Source organism: Hetaerina americana, unplaced genomic scaffold (genome assembly GCF_022747635.1).
Source record: "Hetaerina americana unplaced genomic scaffold, ioHetAmer1.1.p SCAF_6, whole genome shotgun sequence".
Taxonomy (NCBI): Eukaryota; Metazoa; Arthropoda; class Insecta; order Odonata; family Calopterygidae; genus Hetaerina; species Hetaerina americana.
Window position 1 is genome coordinate 81,307,928 of NW_027287205.1, and position 16,449 is coordinate 81,324,376.

The window sequence follows — 16,449 nt, forward strand, 5'->3', positions numbered from 1 at the left end:
ATGATGCATAAATGCTGAATAAAACCAGTGTGTGGGTGCTGACATTATTGCATTTCGAACATCACAATTATCTGAGTATGTGGTATACCATGTTTTAGTGAAATTTTCCTGAATCTAATTCCAAATAAAGACAATTTTAGTGGGTTGATAATTTGGATGGATGAATTATTGGCTTATTGGGACCAATTTAAAAGGCCAGGGTTAAGAATGGTAGCCAAGTCATGCTCAATGTGCTATCCCTATTCAGTCACGTTCTATTTCACATTTCCTTTCAAATTCTTGCACATTCAAATTTATTCTCAAGCACCACCTCCCACTCAGCATCAGCTGTTGAAGCAGTGGAAGATAGCTTGAGTTTTCTCTGTCTTTAGTGAAGAAGTTGAGCATAGATATTAGCACGGAGGCTCTCCTGTGTTCATATTGTAATATGTCATAACATCTTACACTGTCCTGTTGACATTCATGAACCTTTTGATTCCTGGATCCATCTTAATGTTCATTTGTAATGCCTCATCAATTTGAGTTGACTTATTAAAAAGTCAGTCATCTAATTTGCTTTCCTCTGCCCTCTGCTCATCCAACTTATTTAAATTGTCTGTAAGTTATTCCCAAGTGAAAATTTAAATGTTTCTTGATGCTCTCAAGGTTGAGAGTATGAGTAAGCTTGACAACTTCATTGATTGCTCTTTGATGCCATTTCTTGTAAATCTCATGAAGTCCACAAAATCTGAACACTGTTCTAATAGTGGTTATTTTTTTAATATTCTTCCCAGAATGTTAAAATATTTTTCACTGCCTGACTTGTGTTGTGGCTGTTGAAAAACTCAGAAATACTCCTTAGTGCAAGCCTTGTCGAAAACCAAAACTATTAAATGGCGAACCGTGGTCATTGCAATGGCAGGAGCAGAAGGAAAAGGAAGAAGTCATGAAAAGTATTTTTTCAGATTCCAAGTACTGGGTATCTCATGCAATTATTACTCTTACCATCATGAAATTATGTGGCAATCGTTTATTACAATTTTAATTGAGATATAAATTATTTACAGACCCTAAATATTATTTTTATGTAATATCATATAATTATAAATCTCATGCCATGAGGGTAATTAAAACTAAATTGATGGAAATAAATTTGGTGACTTCAGAATTCAAAATAGGTTTAAACTTTTTTCATGTATTAATAATAATTGCTTTTTACTTCATATCATTCTTTGAATGATGATATCAATCAAAGAATGAAACATTCAGGTATTGTCATTAAGTGTAGTTTTTCAGTAGGTTTAGCCACCAGCAAGCAAAAAGTTAAAGGTGCTAAGGGAAGGGATTTTTTGCAATTCGTCTGCTGTTTTGAATGCAAATAAGCCTTTGAAAACCAGACCATTACAATACAACCCAGTATTTTAAGTGAGCTTTTTTTGCTGGGAATGGGAAATATTCCCGACCTTTTCATTCCTTTTGAATTGTTGCATTAAGGTCCTAAGAGTTTGTATTTTACATTTATGCCAAAACTTGGTTTTATTAACTTCTTCCTGTCTGTGACTTTATTTTTGAAGATGCTTGGTTTGACTCCTTGGGAAAGAATTTCATGTGCAGGTTGATTGGTTTGGAGAATTGCATATATTTTATGTTTGCCAATATGATGACTAGTCATGTCTTCTATCATTCAATAGGACAATGAGCTGAAGGTGATAGAATGCAATGTTCGAGTGTCTCGGTCCTTCCCATTTGTCTCTAAAGCTCTTGGAAAGAATCTGGTTGCCTTGGCAACTAGAGTCATTGTGGGAGAATCCATCGAGGGTTTAGAAGAAGAGGGTGTGATGGCATATTCAGGAGTTTCTTCATTGACCCCAGCCAATAATAGAGTAGGAGTCAAGGTTCCTCAGTTTTCATTCTCAAGACTGCAAGGTAAGATGCATATAATTGTGCAGTGTTAACAAGTCCATTGCATGAATATAAAAGTAATTAGATCTTGTAGAAATAGTTTGAAAAGAATTGTGCATTGAGTTTATCATATTTTTCAAACAGGTGCCGATGTTATGCTTGGTGTTGAAATGGCTTCAACGGGAGAAGTGGCATGTTTTGGTGAAAACCGTCATGAGGCATATCTTAAAGCTATGATCAGCACTGGTTTTCAGATACCACAGAGGAATGTTCTTATTTCCATTGGCAGTTATAAGGTACTCTTAAAAATATCTTTATCATTCCAGTTCATTTCTCTAATTTAATAGTGTCATGTTGATTGAAGTTTCGTATCACATATTGTCTGCACTCCTATAAAGATGATTACGTAGATGAATCATGTGGATGTTCTATGGTGGAGGTAAATGTGTGGCAGTGGTTCCATGGTGAAAGCTAAAATTTCATTGGCATTTAGCTGAGTCTTTAAGATATTCTTTTATTTTCATTGGTTAATATAGTTTTAATGCAGTCATCTTGCGTAAGTTGCGTGCAGTCCATAAATAAAACTTCATGGTTATTTAATACAATGAATGAGACATCTCAAGAATCAAACCCAGGTCCTTCAGTCACTACCCTTACACTCAAACCCACTTGACTACCGCATCCTTTATGAAAAATTGTATGCATACCTTTTTCAGGACAAAAATGAGATGCGTTCCAGTATGGTGGCACTTGAAAAGATGGGATATCAGTTATATGGCAGCATGGGAACAGCAGATTATTATTCAGAATATGGAATTGAGGTCAGTGGTTCTGTTTTTTTATAATCATTAGGTATATGTTGTGCATGCCTTGATTGAAGTTTTCTTATTTCAATGTTCAGAACTGCCACGTATCTAGAAAATCAAGGGTATCTAGAAGCCATGGATTTTTATTTGGTATGGAATGGTCAGGGAATTTTGGGCTAATCACTGCAAGGAATTGTTCTTTGTCCTGTGTCTCCATCCTTCATGGCAAAATAAGGGTAAAATGTTTGGTGTTTTATCATGGAAAGCTAAACAGGTAATTTTTCATCATATTTATTTATTCATCTCACTAAGTTGAAGCAAAATGAATGTAAATGTTTGATAATTGTTGAAGCTTGGTTTCCCAGCATCCTTGGGTGATTGTGCATGTTCCCTTGTGAGTGCAACCTTAATCTGAAGTCAGGTTGTTTGGGGTACAAATGAAGGTACTTTGCCGCAGTATTTACCATTTTGAAGGGCGCCTCGGTAGCTTAAGTGGCTAAAGCACTCGACCGGATATTGAGGGATCTGGGTTCGAATCCCAGTCAAGGCGAATGATTTTTACACTCTGAAATTGTTGCATTGAAATGCACATTAGCGGATGACTCCGTTAAAAGTTACTGTTGCGGCATCTCCCGCAGTTTCTTTGGAATTTGAATGAAAAAGTCATGTTTATAATTTAGAGCTTGGAATATGTTGTGTATGCCTTTGAATTAGTTGTTTTTGCCTATTTATTTTGCATGTTATCTTATTGTGAAGCCATCTGTTGAATTTGGTTAGAACAAGGTAATTCTTATTTTGACCCTTTGCAGGTTGTGATTGAGTTATTTAAAAAAATGCCTTTAATGTAATTTAACACGTCCTGGTTGATATCAAATTTCTGTGTTCATATGAATTATCTATGTTCAAATTGCCTTTTTTTGCATGCATTGTGCATCATTATTGTTACTACTTCATTGCGCTTAGTGCACCAATTGTCTGGCACTGTCTCTATTGGCTATTTGTAGAAGCAAACAAAAAATTAGAATTGTTTTCATGCTGAAACTTTGTTGAAAGAGAGGCAGACTACAATATCCTCTCAAATGAAAGTTTCTTAGAGCATTCTGGCAACTGAGAAAATGATATTTGTCACATTGTTTCAGCTCTATGTCTGAGTAACTGTCAATATGGTGAATGAATTGCTCATTCATATTCTTTATTTCCAATTCTATATATTGGGCAAGTCTTGAATCAAGTTTGCATTGTATAGGGTTCCTTCAATAAATACTTCACTATGACAGGATTATTTCCCCTGCCAATGAAGCCCTGAGGAACAGTGGAATGCCAAACCCTTCCACCACATAACCTTAGTTCACATTACTGTATGCCATAGCACATTTGAAGGTTTTAGATGAATGGTATTCTATTTTGAAATTCACCAATTCTAAAATATAGTCGTGGGAGCTGTGTAGAGAATTTACTGTCTAATATGGATGCCATATGAATTAGTAACTTCAAAAAATACTTATTTGCAATACATCTGGAAATGTTTCAAAAAATGTAGTTTTAATATCAGAGCCAATGCCATGAGTGTAGTTTTCACTTTAATTCTTTAATTACTCTAAAAACTCAAGACAAAAATTTATTACCCTTAGAATTGTATGTTTATGAAAATTTTTATTGTTAATTTATCTGAAAACATTGTGTACAGGTCTAACATTTAATATCACAACATTGCATTTCCAAGACTTTGAAATGCATACCACAAACACAGTAACAAATTTCAATGGCTATTGATAACATTATAAACAAGTTTTAATTGTGTATCACAGTATTAACTGGTTTGTCATGCTGCCATCATACTTACTCAGTTTTTGTTCATTTTTCATGAGAATTATTAAATCCTTTCGGAATGATCTGTGCAAGTTTCATTGTAAGGTCACTGCCCAGATTTCAATCTCATTGGCGGAATAGAATATACAAGTGGACATATTAGGCACTGGGCAAATTGATAATTATCTTCTTCTTCCTTCTGGGTGATCAAATATTTTACATGATGATGGTCCTAGGAATGAGTTATAATGGGAGAAATTTTGCTATGCACATAATGCATGCATGCTATGTGGTTCACGTTATAAGAAAAAATTACTAATTTGGCAGATCTGAATTGATATTACAGGCTTTGTTTGAACAACTGCTTTGCATGGCATAATATCACAGCCTCTCATCTTCTGATGATGATTCATATTTGTCTTGGTTTCTCTCTTTCACTGATTTGCTTGAGCCAAAGTTTGCGCTAGTGTTAATTTTCCCCGTACTTTGTGGTTTATTCAAGTTAGGCATTGATCTGACAGTTTGGCCTTGCATTGCTCTACTAGTTCTAGTTGTATTTTGCCCACTATAAAAACCTGTGACGTTCCGGTTATTATTTTTCCTGGATCTTAGATTTGTGAGGTGTTCATACTCCTCCTTTATCCTGTCCAAAATATCTTTGGACTCCCCCCTGTTTCCATCCTCGTCCTCGTAATCGAGAGTAACGCCCTCATGTTCTGCTAACAGTTTTGCCAAGTTTTCAGCATGACGAAGGTATGAGTCTGCTACCTTCAGTGCTCCCCAGGTTCTGCCACATCGTCGTCCAAGTTGTTCAAAGTGGTTGGCAAAGAATGAAAGCAAGAGCCTCCTCTTGGCCTGGTTAGATGATACTTCTGCTGGCTTGTATGCCTCTGCTTTGGCAAATATGTCATCATCCTCCAATTCTTCCATTGGTTTCCCTATAAATAGGAAAGCAACTCATCTTAGGAGTGAATTTTGTAATCATAGAAATGTGATGATATATGAGAATATAATATAGTGTTAGCTTTTTCAAGAACTGGAGGACTTTTTCAAAAATAGTAGTTAGGATCTACAGTAATGACTATTCCTGAAGGTTAGCAAATTAATTACCATATCCCCATGAATACAGTCCCTCTTGTTATTCATAGAAGAAATGTCTAGATTTCAGAACCTAATGCATTAGAAATAACATTACTTGATGGGATAAGAACAATTGATATTGTTCCAGCGATGCCTCTTATCATTTTTGGGCAATTTTCCATGTGAGATTGGTGACTTTAATAATGAAAATTAAATATTTGGTTGATTATGTCCAATGACATATGACTGAAACTTGCAACTCGCTAATCAAAAATTTAATGTCAGTGAAACTGTTAGGTTTTCACTGAAGTTTAAATTTTTCATCAAAGAAGCTTATTTGTTTTGTGAAATTGGCTCCCCTCCCACCTCTTGTGCTAGCTGCTAGTGGCACCACTATAAACATAATGTCATACTCTATTAATTTACATAAATTATTGGTATAAATCTTACAAAGATTAGTTATCTTAAGCTTTGCGCAATATTAGTATGCCTTGAGGAAGTGACTGTATACTCTTTTAATTGATGTGTACCAACATCACAGTGTAGAGGGTGAGGACATTTAGAAAGTCTGTCTGTGCTGAATGTCCTCCCGGTACTTTCCCACGCAATATCTGTGGATTGGATCTTAGTTAGTTTACTTTTTTTCTGAACCTCATTGGCAATTCCATGTGAAGTTGAGTGAGTATGACAAGATCGACAATCATGGTATGTAAAACTAGAATTTCTTACATACCAATGGTTATGAATATGAGATTGATCTTGTAGCATTATTTTATTTGGAATTTCAAATTGATGAAGTGGCTTGGACCATGTAAAAGAGAGTAATGCTTGACAGTGATTTTCATTTTTGGAGCATTCTAAGGTTTTCTTGTGCAAATGAAATACAGTAGATATATTTGCAACTAGAGTAAGTATGATATTATTTGAAGAAATTGAAAATGGAAACTCTATTTTAAATTCCCATACACGAGTAAAATGTGCTGAACTATCTGGTCAGATTGATCCTTTGGTCATAAATTAGGGACACTATAAAATGTCCCAGAAGGAATCTGAAAAATAATATGGCATTTATGGAAAAACTCACCCTTCTTGTCTTCCTTCTTTTTCTGTTCGACCCATTGCTTTAGGTACTGTGCATTCCATTCCCTGTCTTTATCTGTTTTCTTCAGGCGTGAAAATGCATCGCTTGCCTCTGGCCGTGGTTGCTGTTTCTTTGCGTTCCAAGTCCCCATTGTTTTTATGACTTTAACCTTGGTTTGCTTTTGTTTGGATGGATTTCCATGAGCATCAGTTTCTTTTCCAGGATCATCTCTGTCTATGCCTTCATTCACTTTGTACTTGGTTCCCATATGAAGGAATTCCCCGACATTTTCACTGAATATTTGTCTCTCAGCCCATTGGTGTGATTCCTGTGATGTGCTGACTGGCCTTAACAAAGTGGTTGCCTTTGACATGGAAAATGGTTTCTTTTGGCTTATGATGTGGGTTTCTTCTTGAGAAACCTTAGTTGATTCTTTTTTTTCGTCTTCGGCGGTTGCCTCTTCTGCATCGTCATCTGATATGCTGTCTATGGCTATTGACATCCGTAACAGGTCAGGGTTTAAGGTCATCCATGCATGTTCATCTGTGAGGATGTGGACCAAACGTCTGAAGTCTAGTATTGGAACTCTTGAATCGGAGAATTGCAAACCCGAGATAGCTCGTGCGACGTGAATAGATAGAACGTCTTGCATTCTGTGCAGAACTCTATGTGCCCTTGGCAACACTGCTGCCATTTCTTCTTCAGCAATGTTCCTTCTTTTTATGAAGAAATCTGCTAGTTTCCGCCTCTTAAGACCTTTGTAAATTTCAGCCAAAACTTCTTTGAGATTGTATCCCATTTCCTCCTCTGGCCAGGTAAGTTTCCCTTGCTCGCACTGCCAGTAGAATGCAGTTCGAACGAAATTCTGTGAGAGCCCACACTGATCCCATTGCAAGTAGCATCGTCTCAGGAGCAAGGCGAAGAGGAGACATCTTGTTTGTGCGTGAGTCAGACCTTCCTCGAGCACTCGCTCTGCCTCGCAAAAGCAAATCTTCCAACCGAGCTCGGGAACCTGATATTCTTGCTTTTTGGGTGTTTTAACTAGTTCAAGGTTCTTGTATTGGAAATTCGGTGGGACGACAACATGGCAAGCCGTTCTAAGTACATCATGAATTAGTCTTCCCGGCCATGCTGGTCTTTTTTCTTTGGTCCTTTCGTCAATGATGATTGTTTTTCTTCTCCTGCCATGGAGCCACACGACTGTCTCTTCTCTTGGCCAAGGGATGGAGATTGATGGAATGATCTCTACAGGGAATCTCATCCCATGTCTGTCTTTTTGTGAGAACCAGCTAGCATCACCAACAGTGACTGGGACACTTGCCGGGATGCCCAGACAAGCCTGTAAAGAATCATCATCATCTTCATTGCCACTGTCTATACTGGCCTTGGAATTTCTACCCATCCTTTGAGTAGGAATGCTTAGTTCTCCCGGAGTGTGTTGTGCTGAGGTGCTTTTTTGGTAGTCACCACTAGTTGAGAAATAACCATAATCACGCCATCGTACCTCTTCTGAAAAGGCATTGAAAAATGCTGTTGGATTAAGAAATGTTTTTGTTATGAATAATTGTCCTGGGTCACCGCCTTGTTCCTCTATTCGCTTGGCTAATTCTTCTCCTTCTAAGTCAAACTCCTCGTCGTCTTCTCCTTCTATGTGACGAAATCTTACCTGCAATGGGATGAGTACTGTATTGTAATTTTTTGATAATATTGAAGTTTTTAATTGATAGTAGCTCGAGGGAAATTTAGAGGATGCATTTCATTACAAAGCCATTTGTGCAAGAAAAATAACTGGTTGAGAAGTGAAACTTGCCCAATTAATGCGTCTTTTAATGTTAATTTATTCATTTTTCCATCCTCTCCTATGCATTTACATTATAATTCCTGAAATTTGTTGACTTTGTTGCCATTGCATTATGTGATAGGAAATGCTGGCTTCATCAGGACCTGGCTTCATTCATGTTTTTTTAATGAGCCAGTAATTCTTGATGACAAATTTAATCTAGACGTACGAAAATTTCACTTCTTCACACGAAAATTTATGCAGAACTACAGAAGTTATTTTTCCTTAGGCATCGGCCAAATGGACCTGATTTATAAGGTCATTGTTAAAGGCTGTTGATTTGAATCCGCAAATTTTATGCCATAATTATAGCCCTGGAATGGCAGTGTTGAAAATATGTAGCAGTTTAAGTGCTTATAAGGGTGTGAAATCAATCGTGCTTGGAGCTTACCTTGGTAAGGCATTGGTGAGGTATGCCACCATGTCTCCTTGCTGTTGATTGTGGGGTGTGTGTGGTTGGTATTGTTGCATAACCATAATCCGAGTCACTATTTTCGGTAGATATACTCATTTTTTGATTATTTAGGCGCTTGTGAATGTTCCCAAAGTTGGGTGATTTCCCAAGTCTCCAGTTATCCGAGTCCTTTGTATTTGAGGCATTATGTGGAGTCTCATTGTTCTTGCTGTAATTTCCAATTAAACGTGAGGAGCTTTGTGTTTTGTAAGGCCAGGCTGGTAGGGTCTGTGCAGCACCACTGTCTCGTCTGCCACCCAGAGCCATTCGTGGTGGGTTGAAATCTTCGGCATATGCCATCTCTGGCTCAGACTCTTGTTGAAGTGGGTTTAAAGTAGTGTCACTGTTGAAAAGAGAGTTTTGAAGGATAAAAGTATTGCATATAAACCCTTTTATTGTGGCTCACTCTCAGGAAATGTATGCATCGCATGTGACAAAAAGTGAGGTGTCATGTCGCTGTAACCTTTTACCTTTCCCAATTTCAAAGTGGTATAATTCATAATAAATAAATCTAAATTCACTGCATTCATGGAAAAGTTCTGAAAATTTTTTTTAGGCCAGCATAATGTTTAGTAAAAATTCAAAAGTATAATAATCTTTGATTACCAGGGATTTTTTTGGAGATATCAATGATGCATTCACAGTACTCGCATGGTAATTATTGGTTTCTGTCACAATGTAATCTATCAAGGGCCTATCAAATAATATCTCAAAGTAGTCACTTTCACCATTTTTCTCCTTAATACCAAAGTGGGATGAATCAAAATGGAAAATATGCCAATTAAATGCTATGCTGCTTGTTCAAATACTGGAAGAAAAGGGAGAAGGGACTAAGGGGCTCTCGCAAACCAGAATCATTTTCATCGCTAACAATTGCTTTGTAAGAGTTAGAAAAAGTATCATCCACAAACTTATTGCAGTCTTCATAAGATGCAAATATCATTTGCTACATCATCAGATGCAAAACACTTGTTTTGTTCTTTGGCTGAAAGGCACACACTCAGTACTCATAGTGATGGTGGAAAATTGAAATTTTACAATAATTAAGATGTTGATATGGCTGTAAGTTTAGTGAAATGAGATATTGTAGATTTTCAGGGTACCATAAAATGTGTGGGCTATTATTTGATCGGTAATGACCCTAAACAAAGGTACTTGCACAATGGGCATGTTGTGAGGGACTATAAACTGTGCATTTTCTAAGAAAATTTTTCTTTTCTCATGCAAGTATGGGGAAGAAGTATGACTAACTAATGATCAGGGAATGACTCGTATCTTCCGAGGGAAAGGTTTGAGGAGAAGGGAGAAAATTCATCCACTGCACCTTGGAGGGAAAAGTGAAAGGTGTGTTTACAGCAGCCAACCATGTGATCGCATTAGGGTCGATCAGAACAGCAAAAGGGTTGAACCATATTTGCACTACTGAGAGTGAAATTGTAAAATAGATCCTGTTCATCATCCTGTACATTAATTTAGGTAAATCAACGATTATCCTGCATATTTGATACAGGATAATCACCAGGACCTTTCTGAGAAGGGAGAGAATGGAATTAAGTTGTCTCCTGGGAGACTCAACTTCTTCACTGCTCCGAGTTCTCTGTTAAGATTTCAAAATGAGTTTGATTCCCTATTTCTGCTATTCCTTCAGTTTTCATCATGTATCATAACACTCCATGTCACAGTGAAAGATATTGCGATTATATGACATTGAGGGCTAAGTTAGCCGAAGCTGTCTGTACTCACTTTGGTGGCTGTATTGGTGGTCTCTGTGCTATATTTGACTCAACTCCTCTCTTTATGCCAGCCAATAGTTTTTCTCCAGGCGACATGTCGTTGTCTAAGGTGTCCAAGTCTTCCTCGTCACTGCAGGTGCTACTTTCTGATGTTTGGACTGTAAAATTATCACAAAACTTTTATCTTCTACCCAAACCTACTCTTTCTTCATAACAGTATTGTCCTGATGTAGCATTTTTACTAAGACAACTCATGCTCCTGAATGAAAAAATTTTATGTATGAATAATATGATTTTAATTCTTACCTTCAGTTAAATATTCCTTTTCTTTTAACGTTTTGTCATACAGCTTCTTGCATAAGTATGAATATTCACTCTCATCATCTACAGCTTTTTGGGATCCAGAAGAGTGTTTATATTTGGATGTTTCAGGAATGGTCAACTCTTGCCCTAATTCCTTGTCCTTCATATTCATCTCGTATATTTCTTCATTCCTTGTCTCTTCTGGCCAGTGTCCAATGCAGCGTAGTTTGAGGTATCCTATCAAGGATGATATAGTAAAAATATTTTTATGGTGCAGAATTAAATGTAATAGATGTACACACAACAGTGCCAGTAAAACAAATTTTATAGAAATGGATGTCGTGGACTTCAATTGCTTAATTTCTTTATTTTCCATAAATATATCTGCCAATATAAGTGATATAGGAGATAAGGGTGAGCCCATTCTGAGGTTGCAGCACTTGGCTGTGCAAAACGCCTGTGTGATTACAAATATTTTAGCAATTTTGTCTTTGCTATTTTACACCATTGTAACAAAGTGTTGAAGTGGGACTTGTATCAATTTATAATTTTGAAATACCCTACTAGTTTCGAGTAACTCTTCTCCTTCCAGCATGTCTAAAATACACTCTTATCTATTCTTTGTGACAGTGTATGATTGCTTACCCTTTTACCCTTCTTTATTGTGTGTTTGTCCATTTCTTGACTGTGGAAGAAATAGTTCCTTTGTGCTAGTTTACTTGGTCAAAGAATCAGGTTACTTGGCTAAATAAACCCTTGTGGAATTCAGTACTAATTACATTACCTTGATAGCTTGAGAGCATTGGCTTGGCATATCAAAGGCCTATGGTTCAAATCCCGATCAAGGAAACTTCTACCTGCTTGTGATCTACATCCTTCAACCTTACCCACTAGCCCATTCCCTACTTGTGTTAAATGTGAGTATTGTTCTGTATTTTTTTCTATTAGAATGGAAATCCATAATTATCCCCAAGTGATGATATTGCTTCTTATAAATTCAAATCAATATGCAGTAGGATTGTATGCTGAGATTTTTAATGCATAGGTTGCATAAAAATGGCCTTAGCTATTTACCAGGCATTTTAGGTATGGGCTCTGGTATGATCGCTCGGTACAAGTCCTCTTCTCCTTCTCTCTCGACAATGCGCACATCTTCATGGACTATCATAATCCTTAGTGGTACCAGAAGCTCCTTGCACATAGTAAGTTGGTCAGTTGGACTTGAAAGGCTGAGGCAAGACTTAGACCTGGTTGTCTTCACATTTGGTTTTGCTGGAAATAGTGGGCTATTGAGAAGAGGCGGCTCCAGCCTCACCCACCTGCCAACAATTTCCTATTTGGAAATAATTTAGACACTTAAGTGGGTCTAACACAGATTTTTCAATTTTAATCAGTTAATCAAATTATGTGATATTCATTCAGTAAAAACTAAGTGCCAACTTAAATTGTTAATAGCACTCCAGAATTTCCAGATTCTCTTGTCTTTCTGAATCTGTTTAATACTAGAGAGATTGCTGTTTTTGAAATACCTGCATGGTGTCTGGTAGTGATGCTCTTTTCTTATGCCGTGATGAACTAAGGCCACCGCCTGGCCCTTCTGCGTTCATTCGAGATTCTTCTCTCAGGCGTTGAAATTTGAAGGAAGATCTGTCGCTAAAGTGGAAAAATGTCAAATGAGGAGGAAGACCTTTTAAATTTTCTCTCTCGCATATATGTTTACTATGATAAGAGGAATGCAAATATTATGAGTTGTGAATTGACAAAGACATTTTATAAAAACTTCATGAAAGAGAAGCAGAGAATGATTATAAGTAATGAAATCTCATTTCCTACCACAGTCTATGTTAAATTCAATCAAATTTTTTATTCAAATAACTCTCATTCAAAATTTTACTGGCCTAGATGAGGCCTCATAGATTTCATGACGTTCTTATGCCCAACATGTAACAAAAATAGCTTCTTTCAGTTTTAATGTTTGAATTCTTGGACATGGTATCGAAATTTTTCTGAGCTGGCAAACTTAGTTTGGTGAGGACTTTCACATGCAGCATACGATGGTGGGTCAAGTGAAAGCCTTTAAACTGCTCTACAATTTTGGAGCATTGTGCCAATGTCAATTATTGTTTTCCATAGCGTTAGCTATGGTTTGATGAGCGGCCTACCACTGGCAGTATGATAGCAGAACCCAGAACTTTGATGCAACAAAAGTAAGAGTAAATGCAGCCACTCCCTTTTCAACATCCACCATAGAGAAACAATGATCTCTCATTCATTTATTAGGTAATAATGGAGGTGAAACATATCCAAATTCATTGACAAATGAAAGTTCAGATTGGCAATTTGCCTTTTCACTTAAGCAACGATGTCTGAACTACAAGCTCTTAAGAGGTGTTATTTCTATATCCCATAGACCAGGTCAGGGACATGCCGTATTGTGGCGGCAGAGGCTTTCAGAGCAGTTAAAGCTATGTTTTTTCCTAGAGGTATCCTTTAACTTTTGAATTACTGAGATACTTCTACTGTATGCCAGCAGGAGTACTTGCAAATATTTTATGAGTAAGAACCTTCAGTATTCAAGAAATTAGGAGATAAAAAAATATATATTATAAGGTTTTCACTTGACTCGCCCTCGTACCTTACTCTTTTACCAATTTCCTTTTATGTAACCAAGACTTACTTTTCAACTCTCTCTTAGCCATGGAAGTAGGATATTTGATGGTGCAAGAGGATAAAGTTTCAAAAGAGTATAGCCCTGGCACTATCATTGGGTTCATGTGACTCTAGGAGTACCCACCATAGGAGGTAGTTCAGGAAAACAGGTCGGTGGCCAATCATTTGGGTTAATTGGGATAATATAAGGAAATACTGAAGTCTCTCTAAATCTGGGAATAATTGTGAAAAAGAGCCAAATGATTTGAAAAATCAAGTAGCATTATATGCAGTGAATTCCCAAGTAGAACGAATGCCCCATTTTGTTATTTTGATCGGTTTTTATTTGTCATTGGCCATCATTTGTCATTAGACAAAAATCAAAACTAGTTGGTCAAACTCTAGTAATGATGGTAACAGGGTTAAATCAGATGTGCTGCTTATCGCAAATATTATTTAGCATTTGCTTGGAAGAAGTAATTATTGGTGAATGCTTCTGTGGAAAGAAAGGCGCTTGCTTAGGAGGGAGGAGGATGGAATACATGCAATTTGCTGATGACCTAATATTTGATGAAAGAAAAGGAGAAAGAAACTATAGCATTGGAATAAGTAAACAACCAACATTAGGAATTTGGAAAGAGGAAAAAAAATGATTATGGAAGGAAAATGAGAAAGGGTTTGCATAAAACTGGAAGATGAAGGTATCCTATAGGTTAATGTTTTCAAGTGTGTGGTTGATACTCGTACATGATAATAGGTCATATAATTTGCACAAAAGATATAGTTAGAATGTCCCTCACGGAAGCTGCATCCAAAAGGAAATGGAAGTTATAATGTTTACTCTTTGAGTAATATTTGAGGGTAAGTGCTTTGTTTGGAGTATGAATGTATGGAGCAGACTCGGTCATTCAGAAATAGAGTTAGGAAATATGAATGTAGAGAAAAAAAGGAGTAGTAAAATGGGAAGATAGTGAGATATGGTGGTGAGAAAAATGGGGCAAAGTAAAATAGTGGAAATGATTGAAAAAAGGAAGATGAATTGAATTATAAGAGGAATGATAGGATTTAGCTCATAGATAATGTCAAGATTGAAAGAAAAGATAAGAGAGGCTGAAAATCAATAATAATGGAGGCACAATTTCGAGTAATTGTGCAGAAAAACAAGTAATGATGTGGTATCTGATGCAAGCGGGAATGATTTAAAAAATAGTACCCGATCAAATCGCAAGCATTGAGGAGAAAAATTGGGGAAATGATGCAATGTTAATTATGAAAATTGGAGAAAATGTGTGCAATGGGAATGAGATACTGAGTGACCTCCCTTGTACCTTCAAAGCCTTTGTACCTTCAAAGCCTTTGTACCTTCAAAACTGTCGGTCTTTTAAATTATTGGCTTGTGCATTAGTGAAGGACATTAAAATGAGCAGAAAGTTAATGATGAAATATGCATACAAAAGTAGTGAATCGAGTGAATGTGAAAACGATTCATGCTGCATGTAAAAATAAGGGCATATTAAGATCTTTGAATGGATTAACAGATTTAGAAGACAATCCATTGAAGGGAAAAACTTCAAAAGTGTTCGCATTATTTACAAATAAAACCAAACCATTCAAGTTTCACTAGCTATGTTTATGACTTAAAAAAACCATGAACACAGTAATCAACTCGATGGTCAGTTTGGTAGGTGATGTAGAGTTTACCATGCACTAAGCCCGACGGCTTATGAAATTCGCACATCAGGGTAGGGGGGCCAGTTCCTTTCCCTGTGCCGGTTATGGTTTTCCAGGAAGATCTGGTACCCAAAAAATCACATAGCTTGGGTGGAGTTGCAGGTGCCTTGAGAGGCCTGCCCAGGGAATCAGGCCAGGGCCCTCCGGTCAGTAGTCTAACGCTCTAGCCCTTAACTACCACAACCAGTTTATGACTTATTGAATCAGGGAAAGTAGTACTTTGTGATGCTCCTATGAGACTGAATTTAGCATATTTTGGCCTGAGGAAGCATCAAATTTCTTCAAGTGTACGCCAAGAGATACAGCAATCTTATAACAATAGAATGTTGATCATTTCAGTCAAAATATTTTTTTCCTCTAAACCATGAAATTTCGGTCCTACTTTTCAAGAATTCCACTTATGTTGAATCATTAGTTGTGATACTTTAAATACCAGTCATTTCCATACTCCTTTGCTTAAGGATTGTGTGCTCTTGTACTATGTCCTCAGTTGAAAACTTTTCAATGGTCCTTGGTGGTATTATAGGTACTTATTATAAATGGAGATGTTGGTGGCTGGTTGGTGTGGTAGCCTAGTGAGCAGTTTGACTGCCTACCTAAGGGTCAAGGGTTCAAATTGGAATTATACTGCGTTCACCCAATGACCATAGTGTCTTCTTGAAAATGATTTGCCTCCATTGTCCTAATCACTTTAATGTTAGAATTTCTTCAGTTGAAGAGTGTAACTATAGCTATTGAAATGACTGCTATTGAAAGGTAAGACACAATAGTGCCCCAAATGGGTTTTTGCAGATCAATGACCCTAGTGATTCTCATATTAACACAAACTCGTAGCTTATGGGGATTTGCAACATTGACTCTCAAAAGTGCATAACTTTTCTACTGGGCTCTTATCTAATTTGTTTGGTCAACATCACATTCAAAAAGAAAGCAATTTGTTGGTTTATGTTTCTGACTTCCTACCCACAACTACATGTTGAATTTCCTTCATCCTTGATAATTTTTTTCAAATGTTAGCTAACTCCTGGGGTCCTTGAATAAATGGTAATACTGGTTGTAGTTAATTCTTAGTTTATGTGCTT

The 16,449-nt window shown here is 36.9% G+C and overlaps 1 protein-coding gene across 2 annotated transcripts in view; it reads left to right on the forward strand.

The window, feature by feature from the left end:
* The window catches only part of r (carbamoyl-phosphate synthetase 2, aspartate transcarbamylase, and dihydroorotase rudimentary), a 104,283-nt gene that overhangs the window by 39,638 nt on the left and 48,196 nt on the right, over nucleotides 1-16,449 (forward strand). For both annotated transcript variants that reach the window (XM_071594353.1, XM_071594354.1), the window contains exons 22-24: nucleotides 1,671-1,905; nucleotides 2,026-2,177; nucleotides 2,598-2,702. In XM_071594353.1, the coding sequence (XP_071450454.1) occupies nucleotides 1,671-1,905; nucleotides 2,026-2,177; nucleotides 2,598-2,702 (492 nt within the window). The remainder of the gene's footprint in view (nucleotides 1-1,670; nucleotides 1,906-2,025; nucleotides 2,178-2,597; nucleotides 2,703-16,449) is intronic.